Below are 19,010 nucleotides of genomic sequence, written 5' to 3'. Positions count from 1 at the left end.
AGTGAATTAGACAAAAAAGAAACAAGAATAAAAGAACAGAACCAATAATATGGACTTTAATGATAATACAGGATAGCCTGAGAAAAAATAAAAGTAGATTATGCATATTTATGCCTGGACTATGTCTCTTATAACTGTTTTTTTCTACTGGAAAAATTGTTTTTCAATTTTTTTCTTTCTGTATAGTTATTCTTGATTAAACAATGCAAATGTTTCTTTCAGCTGATTATATGGATACTGCCTAAATATTTGCTTTCAGCAACTTCCAGGCCCCAAGATTTATCATCCTATAACCTACTGAAAACGATGAGAGTCTGTATTTGAAACATAAATCACACTGACTAATAGCAACAAAAATTTATTTCAAATAAGGCACCTAGGATTTCTGCAAAGAACAGTTTTCCAAATATGTTTCTTAGTTCCCACAATGACATCATGAATAAATACATAAAATCTTTGAATTTTGTTGATAAGTCACCTATCTATGGAAAGCCTATTGAAATAGTCAGAATCATTTTCCAGATCTACAAGGGATGGATATATAGGAATTTACCTTAGAAACATGAGCCAATTCTTCAGTAAATTTAACATACTTTAACAAGTAATTTTAAAATTATTTTTATGGTGATAGGACATTTAATAAATACTTTGAAAATAATGTGCTCTTTGCTCCATTACTTAGGAAACAAGAAACATATTTATGCAACAGGAAAAAAGAATATAGCAAAACACTATGTAAGATTATGAAAATCACTATTACACAAAGTAATCATTTTCTAATGGTTGATCAGACAATTTCCCAGATAGTTGGATTAAACATAGAAATATTTTGTCTTAATTATAACAAATAATTGCAGTTCTCTATATTCTGACATCTCAGAGAAAAATAAGGCCTATGTTTTGTGTTCTACTTTCAAATTTAGAGAATAGACTTTTAAATTTAGATATGGAAAAAAATCTGCTTTTTGTAGACTTTTTCCCTTACATTTGGATAATGTTATCTTTTCTGCCATTTTCAGGAACAGAACAATGTTTGTTTCTAGGCATTTTTTCATTTTGCTTAGTGTTTAATTTTCTCAAAATAAATGACATCTTACCTTTAAATTAATTTCTGAAATTAATTAATGAACTTTCTAAAATATCCAGGAAAGATGTTAGTTTAAAGTGTTGTTTTTGATGATGACCCAGTTTTTTAATTGGTGATAATTTCTTGATTTGTGAAAAACATCATTACCTGTTTGTGTCTTTAGTCTTAATATGGATATGCATTCAAGATAGAACCATCAAAGCATAAACTGTGATGAAAATGAGTAACAAACAACACTGTATGTATCTTGTGTGACCTGCTTAGTAATAGTTCTAGGCAGTTGCTAAAAACAAATATATCTAAATGTGTATGTGTATACATATATTTAAAAGCACTCTTCATTTTATTGTGCTTTACTTTACCGAGGTTTACATATATTATGTGTTTTACAAATTGAAGATTTGTGGCAACCCTGTGACTAGCAATTCTGTTAAAACCATTTCTCCAATAGCATGTGCTCACCTCAGGTCTTTGTATCACATTTTCATAATTCTCACAATATTTCAAATTTATTATTATTATTATTATACCTGTTATGGTGATCTGTGATCAGTGATTTTTGATGTTGCTCTTGTAATTGTTTTGAGGCATCACAAACCACGCTCAATAAGATGGCAAGCTTAATATATGCTTATGTTCTGACCCTTCTACCAACAGGTCATTGCCCCCATCTCTCTCCCTCTCTTTGGGCCTCCCTTTTCCCTAAGACACAATAATATTGAAATTAGGCCAGTTAATAACCCTACAATGGCCTCTAAGTGTTCAAGTGAAGAGTGGCAGATCTTGCATTTAATATCAAAAAGTTCAAAATGATTAAGCTTAGTGAGGAAGGCATGTAGAAAGCCAAGATAGGCTGAAAGCTAAGTCTCTTGTGCTGAACACATAGCCAATTTGTGAATGCAAAAGAAAAGTTCTTGAAGGAAATTAAAAGTGCTACTCCAGCGAACGCATGAATGATAAGAAAGCCAAACAGCCTTATTTCTGATATGGAGAAAGTTTGAGTGGCCTGGAAAGATCAAGCCAACCACAGTATTCCCTTAAGCCAAACTGTAATCCAGAAAAAGGCTTTAACTCTCTTCAGTTGTCTGAAGGCTGAGAGAGGTAAGGGAGCTACAGAAGAGAAGTTTTAAGTTGGCGGAGGTTAGCTCATTAAATTAAAGGAAACAAGTTGTCTCCATACTATGAAAGTGCAAAATGAAGTAGCAAGGGCTGATGGAGAAGCTGCAGCAAGTTCAGAACAGAAGATCTAGCTAAGATAATTCATGAAGGTGGCTGCACTGAACAATAGATTTTCATTGTAAACAAAACAGCTTTTGATTGGAAGAAGATGCCATCTAGGACTTTAATAGCTAGAGAGGAGAAGTCAATGCCTGGTTTCCAAGCTTCAAAGGACAGGCTGATTCTCTTTTTAGGGTCTAATGCAGCTTCTGACTTGAGGTTAAAACCACTGGTCATTGACCATTCTGAAAGTCCTAGGTCCCTTAAGAATTATGCTAAATCTGCTCTGCCCATGCTCTAAATATGGAATAACTCAGCCTGGATGACAGCACATCTGTTTACAACAGGGCTTATTGAATATTTTAAGCCCATTGCTGAGAGCTACTGCTCAGTATAAAAGATTCCTTTCAAAATATTACTTCTCATTGACAAGAGTTCAAGAGCTCTGATGGAGATGTACATGAAGATTAATGTTGTTTTCAGGCAGCTAACACAACATCCATTCTGCAGCCGGCAGGTAAAGGAGTAATTTTGACTTTCATGTCTTCTTATTGAAGAAATAAACACATTTCATAAGGTTATAGCTGCCATAAATAATGATGCCCCTGATGAATATAGTCAAAGTAAATTGAAAATCTTCTGGAAAGGATTCACCTTTCTAGATGCACATTCATGATTCATGAGAGGAAGCCAAAATATCAACATTAAAATAATTTGGAAGAAGCTTACTTTTAGAAGTTCAAGACTTCAGTAGAAGAAGTAACTGTGGATGTGGTAGAAAGAGCAAGAGAACTAGAATTAGAAGTGGAGCCTGAAGATGTGACCGAATTGCTGCAATCTCATGAGAAAACTTGAACAGATGATGAGTTGTCCCTTATGAATGAGCAAAGAAAGTGATTTCTTTAATTGAAATCTACTTCTGGTGAAGATGCTGTGAACATTGTTGAAATGACAACAATGGATTTAGAAGAGTAGAAAAAGATAATTGCTAAAGCAGTAGCAGGATTTAAGAAAACTGACTCCAACTTTGAAAGAAGTTCTACTGTGGGTAAAAGGTTGTCAAGTACCATTGCATGCTACAAAGAAATCTTTCATGAAATGAAGAGTCTATCAATGTGGCAAATGTCATAGCTTTCTTATTTTGAGAAATTGCCACAGCACCCCCAACACCTTCAGCAGCCACCACATTGGGTACTCAGCAGCAGTCAACATCAAACCAGCAAAAAGATTACAACTCACTGAAAACTCAAATGAGCATAGCATTTTTTAGCAATAAAGCATTTTTAATTGAGGTATATATATTGTTTTTATACATAATGCTATTGTACACTTAGTCTACAGTATAGGGTAAACATAACTTTTATACATGTTGGGAAGCAAAAAACTGTGTGTGCTTTATCGCAATATTCACTTTATTGTGGTAATCTAGAAGCAAACCCGAGATATCTCCAAGGTATGCTTGTATCCACACTCTTAAGACAGGATTGTTAAAGCTGAGGTAATACACAGTAAGATGAAAAATCCAGTTTTCTTATCCTACTTTAAAGTGTAGTGTAAGAAAGATTGCTAGGAAGAAAAATGTTTGATGTACTGAACACTAAACATTCAAACAAATATATACTTGGGGTCCATCACATTTGAAAGAATTCTTTAAATTAGTTTCTTACCTTTGCAGAAGCACCAAAGTGCCACAACCAAGTACCATAAGATCAACTTCATGGTTGTGATTTGGGACCTAGAAATGGAGGATAGTCATTCTGGAGAGACAAATCTACCAGGGCCCCTGTAACTTTGGTTTTTATACACACTCATCCCACTGTCTGCCATCATGGGCTACGTGTGGTAAACTTGGTGACGAGAGAGCAAAGGTAAATGTAATAGGCTGCCAAAGATGAAATCCACTTTCAGTCTGTTTTGTGCCTTACTCCTATGACATCTTCTATCTTGGACCAAATCCAGCTCATACCAAACCCAGAACATGCCTTCTTGCCGCCCTGTGCAAACAGCAAAACCAGGAACTAAAAGCCCCAGGATTAAAAACTAAATATGCTGAGGATACACACATTTATCTCTCCCCTATTAATCACTGCAGAAGTCTTAATACCTCAAGAAACTCAAATATTGTGATTAAATATTGTAATTGTCTTTCCCTTAACAACAAAATGTATTTTAAACATTAACCTACTTTGAAACAAAGAACTCTTGACTTATCAATAGGTTATTAGGCATTTTCTTAGAGAAATACATGGCATAAGTATAGGTATAGATGCACTAAGATGTATAAATGTACAGTAATAGCTTTATTATTCACAAGGATATGTAAGACTCTAATGATATAAGTTTTTACTTTACAACAAGATATATAAATAAGTAGAAAATATATTAAAATGAAAACAACATAAAAAGAATGTTTTAGGACAAAAACAAATTTAAATAGAAAAGGTCATTCATCAATATATATCTAGATATCCTGGGTAAAGAGAGAAGTTCAAGTTAGAATCTGAGAGGAGTTCTGGTCTGGTCTGTGATGAGCAGGGTAGAGAGGATTAACAAGGGAGGAATCTCTTGCGCCAGTCAGGTGGACCTGGAAAATGGAAAGGCCACCTCCACAGCTTTGTTGATGCCGTTTGCTCCTCATCTGCTCCCAGTTGCTACCAAGGAAAGACTTCAGCAGCTAAAATGAAAGCAGTCCTTAGTTTATTCTCCCCAGAAAAGCAGAAGAATCTAGGAAAGGGGGAAAAAGTATGGACCAATATCCTTTTTCTTCTCCGTTATTTACTCATGACTCAACTAACTTAAAACAAATAAATAATTCCTGCCTTTTCAGAGGGCCTCACCAATACATATTGAATGCTTTTACACATGCTCCTTGGCTGGCCAAATCTGTTTAGTCTATTTGTTGAGTCTTAAATTATTTCAAAAGGAGACAGAATTTAACAGATTAAAACATTTTAATTGCATTTGCCTGATTAAGGTGGCACATTTACTGAAGGCCATGCGATATTAAATCTGACACCAGTGTAAGTATCAGAGCTTTTTCTATGAGTCAGGTATTTGGAGATGGTAAACAATAGACATTTTAGTGCTGGAGAAGAGGACTCACTCCAAGAACAGAGAAAGAGGTAACAAATGGAGGTTAAAGAGACTAACAACTCATTGACTTTGTCATTTTTCCAAAACCCAGACTTTTTTCTTTCAATGATTCACAAATTCATTAAGATGGTACATAAAGGACTTTTCCCCAACATAGAAAAAATATAGTTCAGAGGGAACTATCTTATACATTGAGACATATGACTCACAGTAACACTGCCATTGATGATGTTCTTTTCTTTATCATACATGACTTCATTGTGAAGAAGATTTGATCCCAGGAAACCCATTTTTTAGATTATCATTATGACATAATTATTCTGCTATATGCTTCACAGTAGGCTTAGACTTGTAGGAGCCAGAATGATACAAAGTTATTAGGGGCTGTTGAGCAACTAAGAATATATGCAAGATACAACATTTCAATAAGCAAGATTGAAGGAAAATGCTATGGAAGCTCCAAGGAAGGTGAGATTACTTTTAGCTTAGGAGAATCAGGGAACATTTCATTACATTTTCTTGGCACAACCCTAACCATGGCTTAAATTAAACTCTTTCCTCTTCCCAACTACACTATGCAGGTGAATACAACTGGTTCATCTATGACCATATGCTAACTTGTCTCTCTTAAATTCATTACCCCAAATGGACCCTTAAGACAGCTAGGCAATTATATTTTCTAGTCCATTTGCTGTCATACTCTTCTATTTCATATCTTCTCTCCTCTCCAACATCCAACACCTCTTTCCCATCATCCCTTTCTGTTAATAATATATTTCCAGTTTTACTGAAAAAACAAAAGCTATCAAAAGAAACTCTACCAGATTTCTACTCAAACTTTACCTACCTTCTTATTTATCTAGATGAACTCTCTGTGCCATGATCAAAGGCCAACTCTTTCATTTGTATACTGGATTCCATCCAAGAATATTATGCCAGCAATTCATTCATCTCTAGGTTTTTCCCCCTTTTGGATTATTCTCAACAGTATAAATGCATAAGCTTATTTCTCCTAACTCAAAATAAATAAAAACAATGCTATGAAATGAGAATTATATCTCAATAAAGCTGTTTTAAAAAAAACTGCAGAACTTACTTCCTTTCTGGCTCTCTTCCCATTTCTCTTTTCCCTTTAATGATTAAATATCACAAAAGAGGTATTTGTGCTCATGGACTCTACTTCCTGACTTATTCACTCATGAACTTTGTTCCTTCAAGTTTTCACTCCATCACTCCACAAGATGTGCTCTTGGCAAGGACAATGGTGATTGATCCTCTTTTGTGATCCAATTTTCAGTCCTTATTTTATCAACCTCTCAACAACAGCATTGAGCACAGTTGATCAATTCCTGCTTTTCAGTACACTTTATGTCACTTCTGCAAATTCCAAGTTTTTTCTATTTATTTGCTGCTCCTTTTTATCCTCTGTTGATTCCTTTTCATATTCCAAGACCTGTTAACATGAGGACCCTGAGGCTCAAATTTGAATCTCTCTTTTTGTTATTCACTCCCTGGGGGATTCTATTCAAATTCTATGAATTTAAATACCATGTATATGCTCATTACTTTCAAGTTTATATATCTAGCCTGGACTTTTCCTCTGAGCTCCAGGCTCATATTAATCATCTTCACTTGAATGTCTGCTAGGCAGCTGAAACTCAATGTGCCCAACATGCAACTCCACTTGTGTTCCATCCCTTCCACAGATGTGATTCTCCCAATGTCTTTTCATCTCAGTTAATGGAGCCTCTGTTCTTCCAGTTACCTCTATCTACAATTTGGAGCCATCCTTGACTCCTCTTTTTCTCTCACCCATCTCCTACTCATTCCATCAGAAAATCCTCTTAACTTTTACTTTAATCTTGAGTCCAACCTCTTCTCAACACCCCCACCACCACCACCCTGATACCCCTCATTTATGCTGCCATCACCTCTGGCCTAGATTACTGTAATGGACTTTCAGCTAGTCTCTCTATTCATCTACTTATTCACTGTGGCTGATCTCAGGACATCAGCCAGCATGGTCTTGTGCAAACTGACTCTTATGCTGTGTTTCTCCACTCAAAACTCTGCATGGCCTCATTTCATTCAAAATAAAACCAACACCATTAACATGGCTTACAAGGCCCTGCTCCATCAGCCCCAACTCTTGTCATCTCACCTCCTACCTACCTATTCTTACTGTCTCCACTCCAGCCTCAGAGGCCTCCCTACTATTGGTGGAGCTCACCAGGTACACTCATACCTCAGAATCACACTCAGAATCTGATATGGTTTGGCTGTGTCCCCACCCAAATCTCATCTTGAATTGTAGTTCCCATAATGCCCCTGTATTGTAGGAGGGACCCAGTGGGAGGGGTTACTGGGGGTGGTTACCACCATGCTGTTCAATCCTGGGGGTGGTTACCACCATGCTGTTCTTGTGATAGTGAGTGAGTTCTCATGATATCTGATGGTTTTATAAGGGACTTTACCCCTTTGCTAGGCACTTCTCCTTCCTGCTGCCATGTGGAGAAGGATATGTTTGCTTCTGCTTTTGTCACCAGTGGATCTTTGCTCCTAGAGCTCCCAAGGTGGTGGCAGGCCTCTCCCAAGATGGCAGCAAGCCTTTTGTTTTCTGACCTGGGGTTCTTGGCCTCATGAATTCCAAGGAATGGAATCTTGGGCCACGCGGTGAGTGTTATAGCTCTATTAGAAGCTGTGGGTCATGGAAGAGAACCGTGGAACATTCAGCTCAATTAGGACGGACCCGGGCACTTAGCTGCACAGGAACAATGGTGAGCCTCTAGTGTGATCGGGAGTCGCAATGGTGCCTCACTGGATCAGAAGCACAGCAGACACCCTGCCAAATCCGGAGGGGTGGGAGTCAATGGTGGGTCTGCAACAGCGGCATTCAGCAGTGGTTGATGGTGAGCAAAAGCTCAGCTTGAGCTGGAACAAACATGGACCAGAAGAGTGTGCAGTTGCAAGATGTAATGGAGTGAAAACAGAGTTCTCATACAATGGGAGGGGACCCAAAGGGGGTTGCCACTGCCGGCTCGAATGCCCTGGGTTTATATCCCAATCATTGTCCCTCCCCTTATGCTCTCAGGCAATAGATGATTTCACTATTTCTTTACCTCCTGCTCTTAGCCTAATTGGTGAGCCCTCTTTACTACCTGATTGGTCAGGTGTGAGCTAAGTTACAAGCCCCGCGTTTAAAGGTGGGTGTGGTCACCTTCCCCAGCTAGGCTTAGGAATTCTTATAGGAAATCCAGCTAGTCCTGTCTCTCAGTCAGCCCTCTCAACAGGAAAACCCAAGTGCTGTTGGGGAGGTTGGCCGATGACCGCGCTAACTGCTTCCTGCTGAATTGGGGTGTAGTAGGGGTCATGCAGTTGATATTTCCCCAGGAGGGGTACCTTCGATGTCATCAACATCAGAGCATGGGCTAGCAGGCTGGTCCAGGGGTCCACGGTAGATCTTAGTCATGGACTGCATCTGGGGCTCCATTTGAAGAATAATTTGTAGTTTTACAGCTTCAATTCTGGAAAAGACAAACTTAACAAGGAGGTTAAAGATACAGGGATGCAGGAAAAGGTATCTTTAAGGTCCGGGACCATAAACCACTCTGCTTCCCCTGGTATTTGGGAAAGCAGGGTATAAGGGTTAGGTACAGCTGGGTATAGAGGTACAATGGCCTTATTGATAATCCTGAGATCTTGCACTAACCTCCACTGTCCATTGGGTTTCTGTACTCCTAAAATTGGAGTATTGCAGGGGCTATTGCATGGTTTTACTAAGCCTTGGGCTTTTAGGTCTTTAACAATCTTTTGGAGTCCTTGTTGGGCCTCGGGTCTAAGGGAGTACTGCCTTTGGTAGGGAAAGGAGGTGGAATCCTTTAGTTTAACTTGAACGGGATGGGCATTCTTTGCTTTTCCATGTGGACCTTCTGTTGCCCAGACTTCAGGACTAGTTCCTTCCTCAGGTAGGGGACAATAAACCTGTGTTCCTTCTCCTATGCTCAGGTGTATAATGGCCCCTGCTTTAGCTAGGATGTCTCTCCCTAACAAAGGAGTGGGGATTTCAGGCATAATTAGAAAGGCATGTGAAAAGAGTGAAGTTCCCCAGTCACAACTTAGTGGCTGGGAGAAATATCTAGTAACTGCCTGTCCTACGAACCCTCGGATAGAGACAGATCTGGAGGACAGTTGTCCAGGACAGGAGAGTAAGACTGAGAAGGCCACACCAGTATCCAGGAGACAGTTAACCCCCTGGTGCTCAATGGTCAAACATACCCGGGGCTCTGTGAGGGTGATGGCATGGGCTGGTGCTTGACCCAGGCACCCTCAGTCCTGCTGCTGGATTATCTGGTTAGTGGCTTCTGACTCAGAGGACCTTTGTCCCCTGGGGCAGTGGGCCTTCCAGTGATTCCCTTGACATAAGGGGCATGGACGAGGGGGTGGCTTATTTCTATTTGGACAATCTTTTTTAAAGTGTCCTTGTAGACCTCACTGGAAGCAAGCCCTATTAGGCATTTGATTTGCCTAGCCTTTCCCTGTTCCAGAGCCTCTAAAGTCCACTTGCCTGAGGGCCATGACTAAAGTGGTAGCCTTTTTCTTATCCTGTTTGTCCCGTTCTGCCTGCTCCTCCTGAACTCTATTATAAAAAACTGAGGTTGCCAAGTTCAATAGGGTTTCTAAGTTTTGCTCCAGGCCTGAGGTGGAATTTGAAGTTTTTTTCTGTCTGCAGCTGACTGAGTGATAAACTTATCCTTTAACATTAGTTGGCCTTCAATAGTCAGGTGACAGAGAGGTATGCTTCCTCAATGCCTCCCTTAGTCTCTCCAGAAAGGCAGTAGGATTTTCTTCCTTTCCCTGTGTTATAGTGGACATCATTGAATAATTTATTAGGCTTCTTCCTAGTTTTCCTTAGTCCTTCTAGCACGTCAGTTAGCAAATGTCTGTGGTACCAATCTCCATGTTCTGATTCTGTGTCCCAATGAGATTCTACACTGGGAACTGCCTGCTGGCCTGTGGGGAATTGTTATCTTTCCTCTATTACCTTCCTATCGTTGACCTGACTGAGATACCGGAGATCACCAAACTCTCGGGCTGCAGTTACGGCGGCACTTCTCTCATTTGGGGTTAGTGTCTGATCTAGCAGTAACATTATATCTCTCCATGTCAGATCAAAGGATTGTCGTAACACTTGTAAAACATCAATATAGCCATCAGGAGTATCTGAGAATTTACCTAGGTCTGTTTTAATTTGTTTCAAGTCTGACAGGGAAAAAAGTATATGCACTCTGACTGGGCTGAATTCTCCAGAATACATCTTAGGGGCATTTTTGCCTTGGGGGAAACATTTCCCATCTGGAAAAAGAACATAGGTATGCCAGCACCCCTAGTCATTTTCCAATGAGCATTAGTCCTAGAGCGTCCTCTATGGTCCTAATGCTTATTCCTTTCCAGGTTGCGTAACCACCCATGGACCTCTGCTTATCAGATTAGTTATGCTCACTGATGTAGCAGTCCTGTACCCCTTTTCCCACCTTTCTTGACCACAAAGAAATGGGTCTGGGCTGCTGGATTCTAGTGGTCCTTTACCAGTGTGCCCAACATTGCCTTTGCGCTCAGGGGTAAGTTCTAGAGCTGGGCTGGGTTTCTGAGTATTTCATAAGAACCCAGATGCCCCATCAAGATACATTCCAATAAACAACAGTTCTTATGCAAATTCATTTCAGAGAGCGTGTAGGCAACCTTTTGAGTCAGGATTGAGATAGAGTTTTTGCCCACTAGGGCCTTTGTCCTTCTTTTCCTTTGTAGGAATACACCCTAATTATCGATCTTAAACTTTTTGTTGCCCTGGATTAAGTCCTTTTGGGTATGAAATATGAGAGATGGATCCTGTTTATCCTATGTGCCTTTTTCCTAAGAGAAGGAGAGCGAGGAGAAAAAGATGGGCTTGCAGGTTTTGTAAGTACTTTAAGGCTTGGCTGAGTGCAAAGTTTGTCTGCACGTTTGAGCAGACCAATTATTAGGCAATTTTCCTAACTCTGCTTTTATGAGAGTTTCCCTCAATTACTGAATACCTATTGTGTTTTTTCCCTCAATCACTTGGGAGGAACCATCTATTGCCCTGTCCTGAAGGGTGTTCCTCCTAGGTCTGGATGGACCTTTGCATAATAATTAAGATTTAAATCCCCTGTCATGAAATCTGCTGGGTTAAGGGAATTATCAGTGGTTAGTGTTAAATCACCTTTTTCTAACAGAATAGCCCTATACTTTAAGATTTTTGAGTTAGTAAGCTACCTTTTTGCTTTTTTTGACTTAGGATAGCTCTGAACTGGTGAGGTGTGCTCACAATGAGGATTCCTCTAAAAGTTATTTTTCTACTTTCTTCTGTTAGCAAAGCAGTTGCCACTACAGATTGAATGCATTTGGTCCATCCGTGGATTACTTGGTTAAGGATTTTTGATAGGAAGGCTAAGGGTTGTCAGTGGTCTCAGTGTTTTCAGGCTATGCCCTTGTTTACACTGACAACAAGGTAATATTGCAGTGTAATAGGGTCATGGAGAAGACCTTCAATTATCAATTATATGTTTTAAATTTAGCTTGGCTTTTAAAGGAATAGGGCACACTGTTTTTTCTTTACTACTTCTATCTTTCTCTCTCTCCCTCTTTTTCCCTTTTTTCTCTCTCTTTTTTCTCTCTCTTTCTTTTCTCTGACTTTCTCTCTTTCTCTTTTCTCTCTCTCCCTTTTTCTCTCTTTTCTCTCTCCCTCTCTCTGCCTTCTCTCTTTTCCCTTTAATTTACTCATTTTGCTTTCATCCTTATCTATTATGATGTCGTAGACCGAATTCCAATTGTTAAAGTACTGGGTCATCAGCTCTAAGGCCCTGGCCAAGGAGCCAAGGCTTGGAGATTGTATTGCAGGGGCGGGTAAGCTGGGTAGAAATTGGGGGAGGAGAGTATCTTGCACAATGGGAGAGCAATCCTCCTAGCCACTTACAAACTTGGAGCCCTGGCAAGGGTGGTGGGAAATGAGTCCCACATAACTGCCCATGTCGAGAGCTGTATACCTAAATTGGGAGGGATACCAGGGGCAGACTCCCTGGGTTCATAGCCTAGATGCCTGAGGACACAGCGTTGAGCTTCCTTAGATCTCTAAGGAGATACAATTTGCTCTAATACTTGGGATAGGAAATGAAAGTCTGAAGCATTAGTACCTAGGAGGCAGGGATTGGAGGAAGTAGATTCAGAGGTAAGGAGAACTTTGGGGCTACACTTTCAAGAAAGTCTTGGTCAGGACCCAGGAGGTATGGGTCAGAAGGAGAGGTAGGGGCACATGCATGGACAACTATTGATTAGAGACTTCTGGCTGCGCCATGATTTTGACTGGCCAATGCTGGGAGTTCAGGATGACAGCTTTCTGCCTCTAGTCAGCCCTTGGCTTCCCCCAGGAAATTGTGAAAGTGGAAGCTGGTTCCAGGCAGACCAAAGCTCCCAACCTAGAAGGGTTGGGGGTTGTTAGAAAGCCTTTTTCCAGGAAGCCTCACACCTGAGTCTTAAGTCCAGTGGCCATGCTAATCATTTTTAACCAGCCGACAGGTGACCGGTATTTCCTCCAATTCTAAGGAATAGGACAGAATAGCAAGCAAAAGTGGTCTGATATTACTCATTGCTTTGGAGAATCCCCGTACAGGCAACCAAATGTTACCGGCAGGTCTTTGTTCTTAGAGCTCCCAAGATGGTGGTGGGCCACTCCCAAGATGGTGGTGGCCACTCCCAAGATGGCAGCAAGCCTTTTGTTCTCTGACCTGGGGTTCTTGGCCTCATGGATTCCAAGGAATGGAACCTTGGGCCATGCAGTGAGTGTTATAGCTCTATTAGAAGCCTTGGGTCATGGAAGAGAACCATGGAACCCAGTGACTAGTGTTCAGCTCAATTATGAGGAACCCAGGCACTTAGCTGCACAGGAACAATGGCGAACCTCTAGCCTGATTGGGAGTGGCAATGGGTGCCTCACTGGATCAGAAGCACAGCAGACACCCTGCCAGATCCGGAGGGGTAGGATTCAACAGTGGGTCTGCAACAGCAGCATTCAGCAGTGGTTGGCAGTGAGTGAAAGCTCAGCTCGAGCCGGAACAAACATGGGCCAGAAAAGTGTGCAGCTGCAAGATTTAATAGAGTGAAAACAGAGCTCCCTTACAATGGGAGGGGACCCAAAGAGGGTTGCCACTGCCGGCTTGAATGCCCTGGGTTCATATGCTGATCATTGTCCCTCCCCTTATGCTCTCAGGCAATAGATGATTTGATTATTTCTTTACCTCCTGCTCTTAGCCTAATTTGTATTTTAGTAAGCCCTCTTTACTACCTGATTGGTCAGGTGTGAGCTGAGTTACAAGCCCCATGTTCAAAGGTGGGTACGGTCACCTTCCCCAGTTAGACTTAGGAATTCTTGTAGGACATCCAGCTAGTCCTGTCTCTCACTTTCGCCATGATTGTAAGTTTCCTGAGGCCTCCCCAGCCATGCTGAACTGTAAGTCAATTAAACCTCTTTCCCTTATAAATGACCCAGTCTCAGTTATGTATTTATTAACAGTGAGAGAAAGGACTCATACACCATCCCACCTTTGTACTGCTGCTTCTGCTCCTTAGAATACTCTCCTCAGATAGCCGTGCAATATGCTCCCTTACCTCACTAAAACTCAGATTTTTATGACATATTTTACAAATAGCCAGTATTTACTTCTGTTCCCAGACTAAACTAAGGATTGGGCTATTTCTCAGGGCCCAATAGTGAGATGCAGATGAAATGGGGAGGAAGAGAGTTTTCATTTCTGCAACCAGTTACAGGGAGAAGGCCTGGAAATTATCACCAGGCCAACTCCAAATTACAAATTTTTCGAGAGCTTATATACCTTAAGCTATATACTATATAAACTATATGTCTAGGTGTAAATGTGCATTCATCTAAAGACATAAGTGATACAATGTCTTTTTTTTTTTTGAGATGGAGTCTTGCTCTGTCACCCAGGCTGGAGTGCAATGGTGCAATCTCGGCTTACTGCAACCCCCACTTCCTGGGTTCAAGCAATTCTCCTCCCTCAGCCTCCTGAGTAGCTGGGACTACAGGTGTGTGCCACCATGCCCAGCTAATTTTTTGTATTTTTAGTAGAGATGGGGTTTCACTGTGTTAGCCAGGGTGGTCTCAATCTCCTGACCTCGTGATCTGCCCACCTTGGCCTCCCAAAGTGCTGGGATTAGAGGCATGAGCTACCGCACCCGGCCTAACTTCTTTTAATCTGTAACTAACGTCTGAGTTCTGAAGGCGTTCCTATAGAGCCTCAGTAAATTTACTTAATCTGAATGGGTCCAGATGCTGGGGTGATTATCCTTATCTTGTCTCCTGCTAAATCTCGGAGGTTTGAGGAGTTCCTTCAGACTCCCAATAAACTTGTTTATGGAGGCCTGGGGAGTTTCTTTAGACCCACAATAAAACTTATTTAGTCCTCGGTGGTCCTGTTAAGAATTCCTTCATTATTTTGTCATGCTTTAAGGCCCAGGAAATGTCTAGGCAAAACTATTGATGGGCTTTTGTTAAATCTCAGCCTTTGTATAAGGGCACTGGCTTTTAATATTTAACTTCACCACTCAGTCAGCACGGAAACAGTTGTTACGGAGGCCTGCATTAGTCAGACCTGGCCTGACACACTTCTACATGCTATAATTAGTTCTTCCTCCAAAATAACTTTTTCAGAGTTATAATTAGACTTCAGCTTTAATGAGTTAAAACCTCCCTATATGTAAGGGATTTAAAATGTGGATAATTTGCATATGTTTTAAGCAGATGTCTAAGAAGATGGATAATAACATAATAAGATTATATTATCAATATTCTATACCAAATTCTGTAATAAATTAAAAGACTTTTAAATTTCTTGCAGACCCTTTTATACTTTTGTGTAATTGCTAGTTCTCCCAGATTCCACTTCCTCACCCCATGTATGTCTTTGCTCAAATACTGATTTCACATGAACTCCTTTCCTGAATACCTTACTTTCAACTATAAATCTTACCCCACTCCACTCCTTCCCTACACCTATTTTCTGCTTTGTTTCTCTGAAGCACTCACCACCAGCTGACGTATATATCTTAATGTAATCTATTTACTACATGCAGTTATTATCTGTCTTTAGCAGTAGAATGTAAGTTTGATTAGGGCAGGGATCTCTGCATGTTTTGTTCACTCTTGAGTCTCAATGCCTGGAAGAGAACTTGGCACAAATAAGAGCTTAATAATATTGAATGATTGATTTAGTGAATAATTTTATTGGGCTCAAAAATAGGTTACGTTAAGGCTGGGCATGGTGGCTCACACCTGCAATCCCAGAACTTTGGGAGGCCAAGAGAGGGCAGATCCGAAGGTCAGGAGTTTGAGACCAGCCTGGCCAACATGGTGAAACCCCGTCTCTACTAAAAAAATTCAAAATATTAGCTGGGCCTAATGGCAGGTGCCTATAATCCCAGCTACTCGGGAGGCTGAGGCAGGAGAATTGCTTGAACCGGGGAGGCAGAGGTTGCAGTGAGCTGAGATCGCGCCACTGCGCTCTAGCCAGGGTGACAGAGTGAGACTCCATCTCAAAAAAAAAAGGTGACATTAAATAACAATGGCAATAGTAATAGTCATAATTGTCATTTAGTCTTAAATAGACTTAGTCTATTCAAAAAACCAATTCTTAAATAGGTTTTATTATTGCAACTATTTACATTGAGACGTGATTCAGTTTAATACAACATGCAGTTATTTCACACAGTACTTAAACTGGGAATACATGATGGATAAGAAGAGGTTCCTACCATTAGAAACTTCTAGCCTAGATTCACCCTCAATGAGTTATTACAAAGGACGAATGTACTGGTGGTGTTAACAGTCTTTGTTTGATTTTAACAGTTCAAAACTGCCTAGTAGTGAAAAATAATCACTAAGTTTTAATGATGCTTTCTAGAACTTCTCCACTGCAATGTTAATAACCATAGATAAAATTTGGTTTACACTGGAACTAAAAGTCAAGATAACAACAAAATGACAGCATATTATGTTTATATTTGTTACTTTTCTATGAGTATTTTAAAACTTTCATGAGGACTCTGATAATTTGATGATTATGTATGAAAGCTTTTTTATCCTCTCAGATTTCAAGCATGTGTAATTGATAACATAATAGAAAAAGTATATAATATATACACATGAATTAATACTATCAACTTAGCAAATGTTAAATAGGATGCATAAAAAGAATTTTTTTTAGGAAAAAGATTCATTTTGTTCAGGAACTTCTCACTAGGTAGCTTGTTTTACAATGACATTAAGTACTCTTTTGTAACAGTATATCAATTGGATAAAGTCATCTAATAATATGAAAACATATACTGCATAACTTCTATACATAGATTAAAAGCATATCCATCAGAAAGAACAATAGTCAAATATCTCCTTCTTGTTTTAAAATGATGTGGCTTAAGTGTCTGCACACTTAAAGATACAATGCCAGGGAAAAGGTCAACTGTTGAAAGAACAATAGCATCAGTATGTGCAAGGCAATTTTTATTTTATTTAATTTAATTTTAAGTTCCTGGATACATGTGCAGGATGTGTAGGTTTATTACATAGGTAAATGTGTGCCATGGTGGTTTGCTGCACCTCTCAACCCATTACCTAGCTATTAGCTATTTATCTTAATGCTCTCCCTCTCTCCGCCCCCCAACAAGCCCAGTGTATGTTGTTCCCCTCCCTGTAAATCAGTTTGTTTTTATGAAATGTTTGTACTAGGAGAAAATACAGAAAATGCTACATAATATCTATTTGGATTGTGGAAAAGAAACTCCCCATTTTCTATATGTTATGAGCTGAAATTACATTTGAAAATGGATTGTCTGAAACTCTAAAAAATTTTTGTTATAAGGAAAGTTTCATTCCAAGAGAAGTAAAAGTACAATTAAATTTTAAAATAAATATTATTTACATTAACATAATTATGTAAAACATAAGTAATGTTATTAGATGTAAACCATAAATAATTTTCTAAAGTGATTTATCTCCTCCAATTTAACTTTTCAGCATTTTCCTAGAGTAGTATTTAGTATGCAGAAGAAACTCACAATGTTGGAATGGACTTTCGGATAGTGATTTTATAAAAGCATAAATGAGAAATTCTGTCGGTGTTCTGAATAGAATATTATGGTGCTATTGATACTTGCAGTTGTCATATGAACTCCCCTTAATAACATTTTAAGAGAAATTTGAACAATGGCCTTCCCCTGGTAAGTAGGTCTCTATATAGTAAGCTGTATTCCTGACAAAAGTTCTATACCTGCGTCTTCTGTCTGCATTTGTATCATTGAAATGACTTCTTGTGCTCAATCATAAGCCATATTTTAATGGTCACTCTATCATTTGTCCTGCACAATCACCCACACAGTTATTATATCAGCTCCTTCTTTCTACATCTCCTCTTCTACTTCTTAACATTCATTACTGTCTTTCCATTCCCATTGTGCCTTTTTAGATGTACTCCTTTACCCACTTCAATTGGCCTTCCACTCCTTCCCACTCTATAAACTCTGTTCTATCAATGGTCACCACATACAGCTTCATCAAGTTCATTTGCTTTACTAAGTCCAGATAGATCCTCATTGAATGTTCTGCCATTCTTTACTTCACTGATTATCTCTTTAAACTATCTCCTTCTCAGCCTCTGTCCTCTTCTAACTCTTCTGAATATGGCTTTTTTCAGAGCTCTCTTTTCTCAATGTGCTCTGCACATTGGCCCGGTCATCTTGTCTCAGGTTTTAATTGATGGTGTTATGGGCTAAATTTCCTTGTACATTGAAAAAATTCCTATGTTGAAGTCGTAATCCCTAGTACCTCAGAATGTGGATAGGACCTTTAAAGAAATAATTAAATTAAAGTAAGGCCATTAGGATGGACCCTAATCCAATAGATTGGTGCCTTATAAGAAGAGAAAGTTTGAACAAAGATAGGTGCAGGGGGAAGACGATATGAGGACCCAGGAAGAAGACAGCCACCTACAAGCCAAGGAGAGAGGCCTGGAACAATAGTTCCCTCACAACCCTCAGAAGGAGCCAACACTGCCAATACCTTGATCTCAGAATTCTAGCCAAAATAAATTTCAGTGTTTAAGCCATCCAGTCTGTGGTTTTGGCAGTCCTAGCAAACAAATACAGATGGCCTCTCAAAAGATGACTTACAAATCTGCTTCTGACCCCCCAATCTCTTCTGAGTTTTGGATCAGTATTCACAACCATCTATTGAATATTTCCATCTGTATGTTTTATAAGAAGTTTAAATACATATGTCACACTTTAAATAATTATCTGCACCAGACCTGCTGCTCTTCTTTACTTCTCAGTATATCTCTGTACCCAACAATCTAAGCTTAAAATCTCACAATTTTATTGAATGTATAGTCTTAATTTTGATGTTAAAACTGAAAAGGCATGATGTAGCAATGTGAAGTGGAAATGAATGGCTTTTTTCATTATCTGTGAATCGTTTATATTTATTAAACCATATGCTCTAGTTGACAGGCTGGAGAAAATCAACAAC

The 19,010-nt window shown here is 39.4% G+C and overlaps 1 protein-coding gene across 1 annotated transcript in view; it reads right to left on the bottom strand.

Moving 5' to 3' along the window:
* MUC19 (mucin 19, oligomeric) overlaps positions 1-9,469 on the bottom strand; it is a 187,101-nt gene extending 177,632 nt beyond the window's left edge. The window contains 2 exon segments of the mRNA XM_054528500.1: positions 8,798-8,876; positions 8,960-9,469. Of these exon segments, the coding sequence (XP_054384475.1) occupies positions 8,798-8,876; positions 8,960-9,469 (589 nt within the window).
* Positions 9,470-19,010: the final 9,541 nt, after the last annotated feature.

The sequence above is a fragment of the Pongo abelii genome, chromosome 10 (genome assembly GCF_028885655.2).
Source record: "Pongo abelii isolate AG06213 chromosome 10, NHGRI_mPonAbe1-v2.0_pri, whole genome shotgun sequence".
NCBI lineage: Eukaryota > Metazoa > Chordata > Mammalia > Primates > Hominidae > Pongo > Pongo abelii.
Note: the sequence above shows the minus strand (reverse complement) of the source record. Positions and strands in the feature narration are given on the sequence as shown.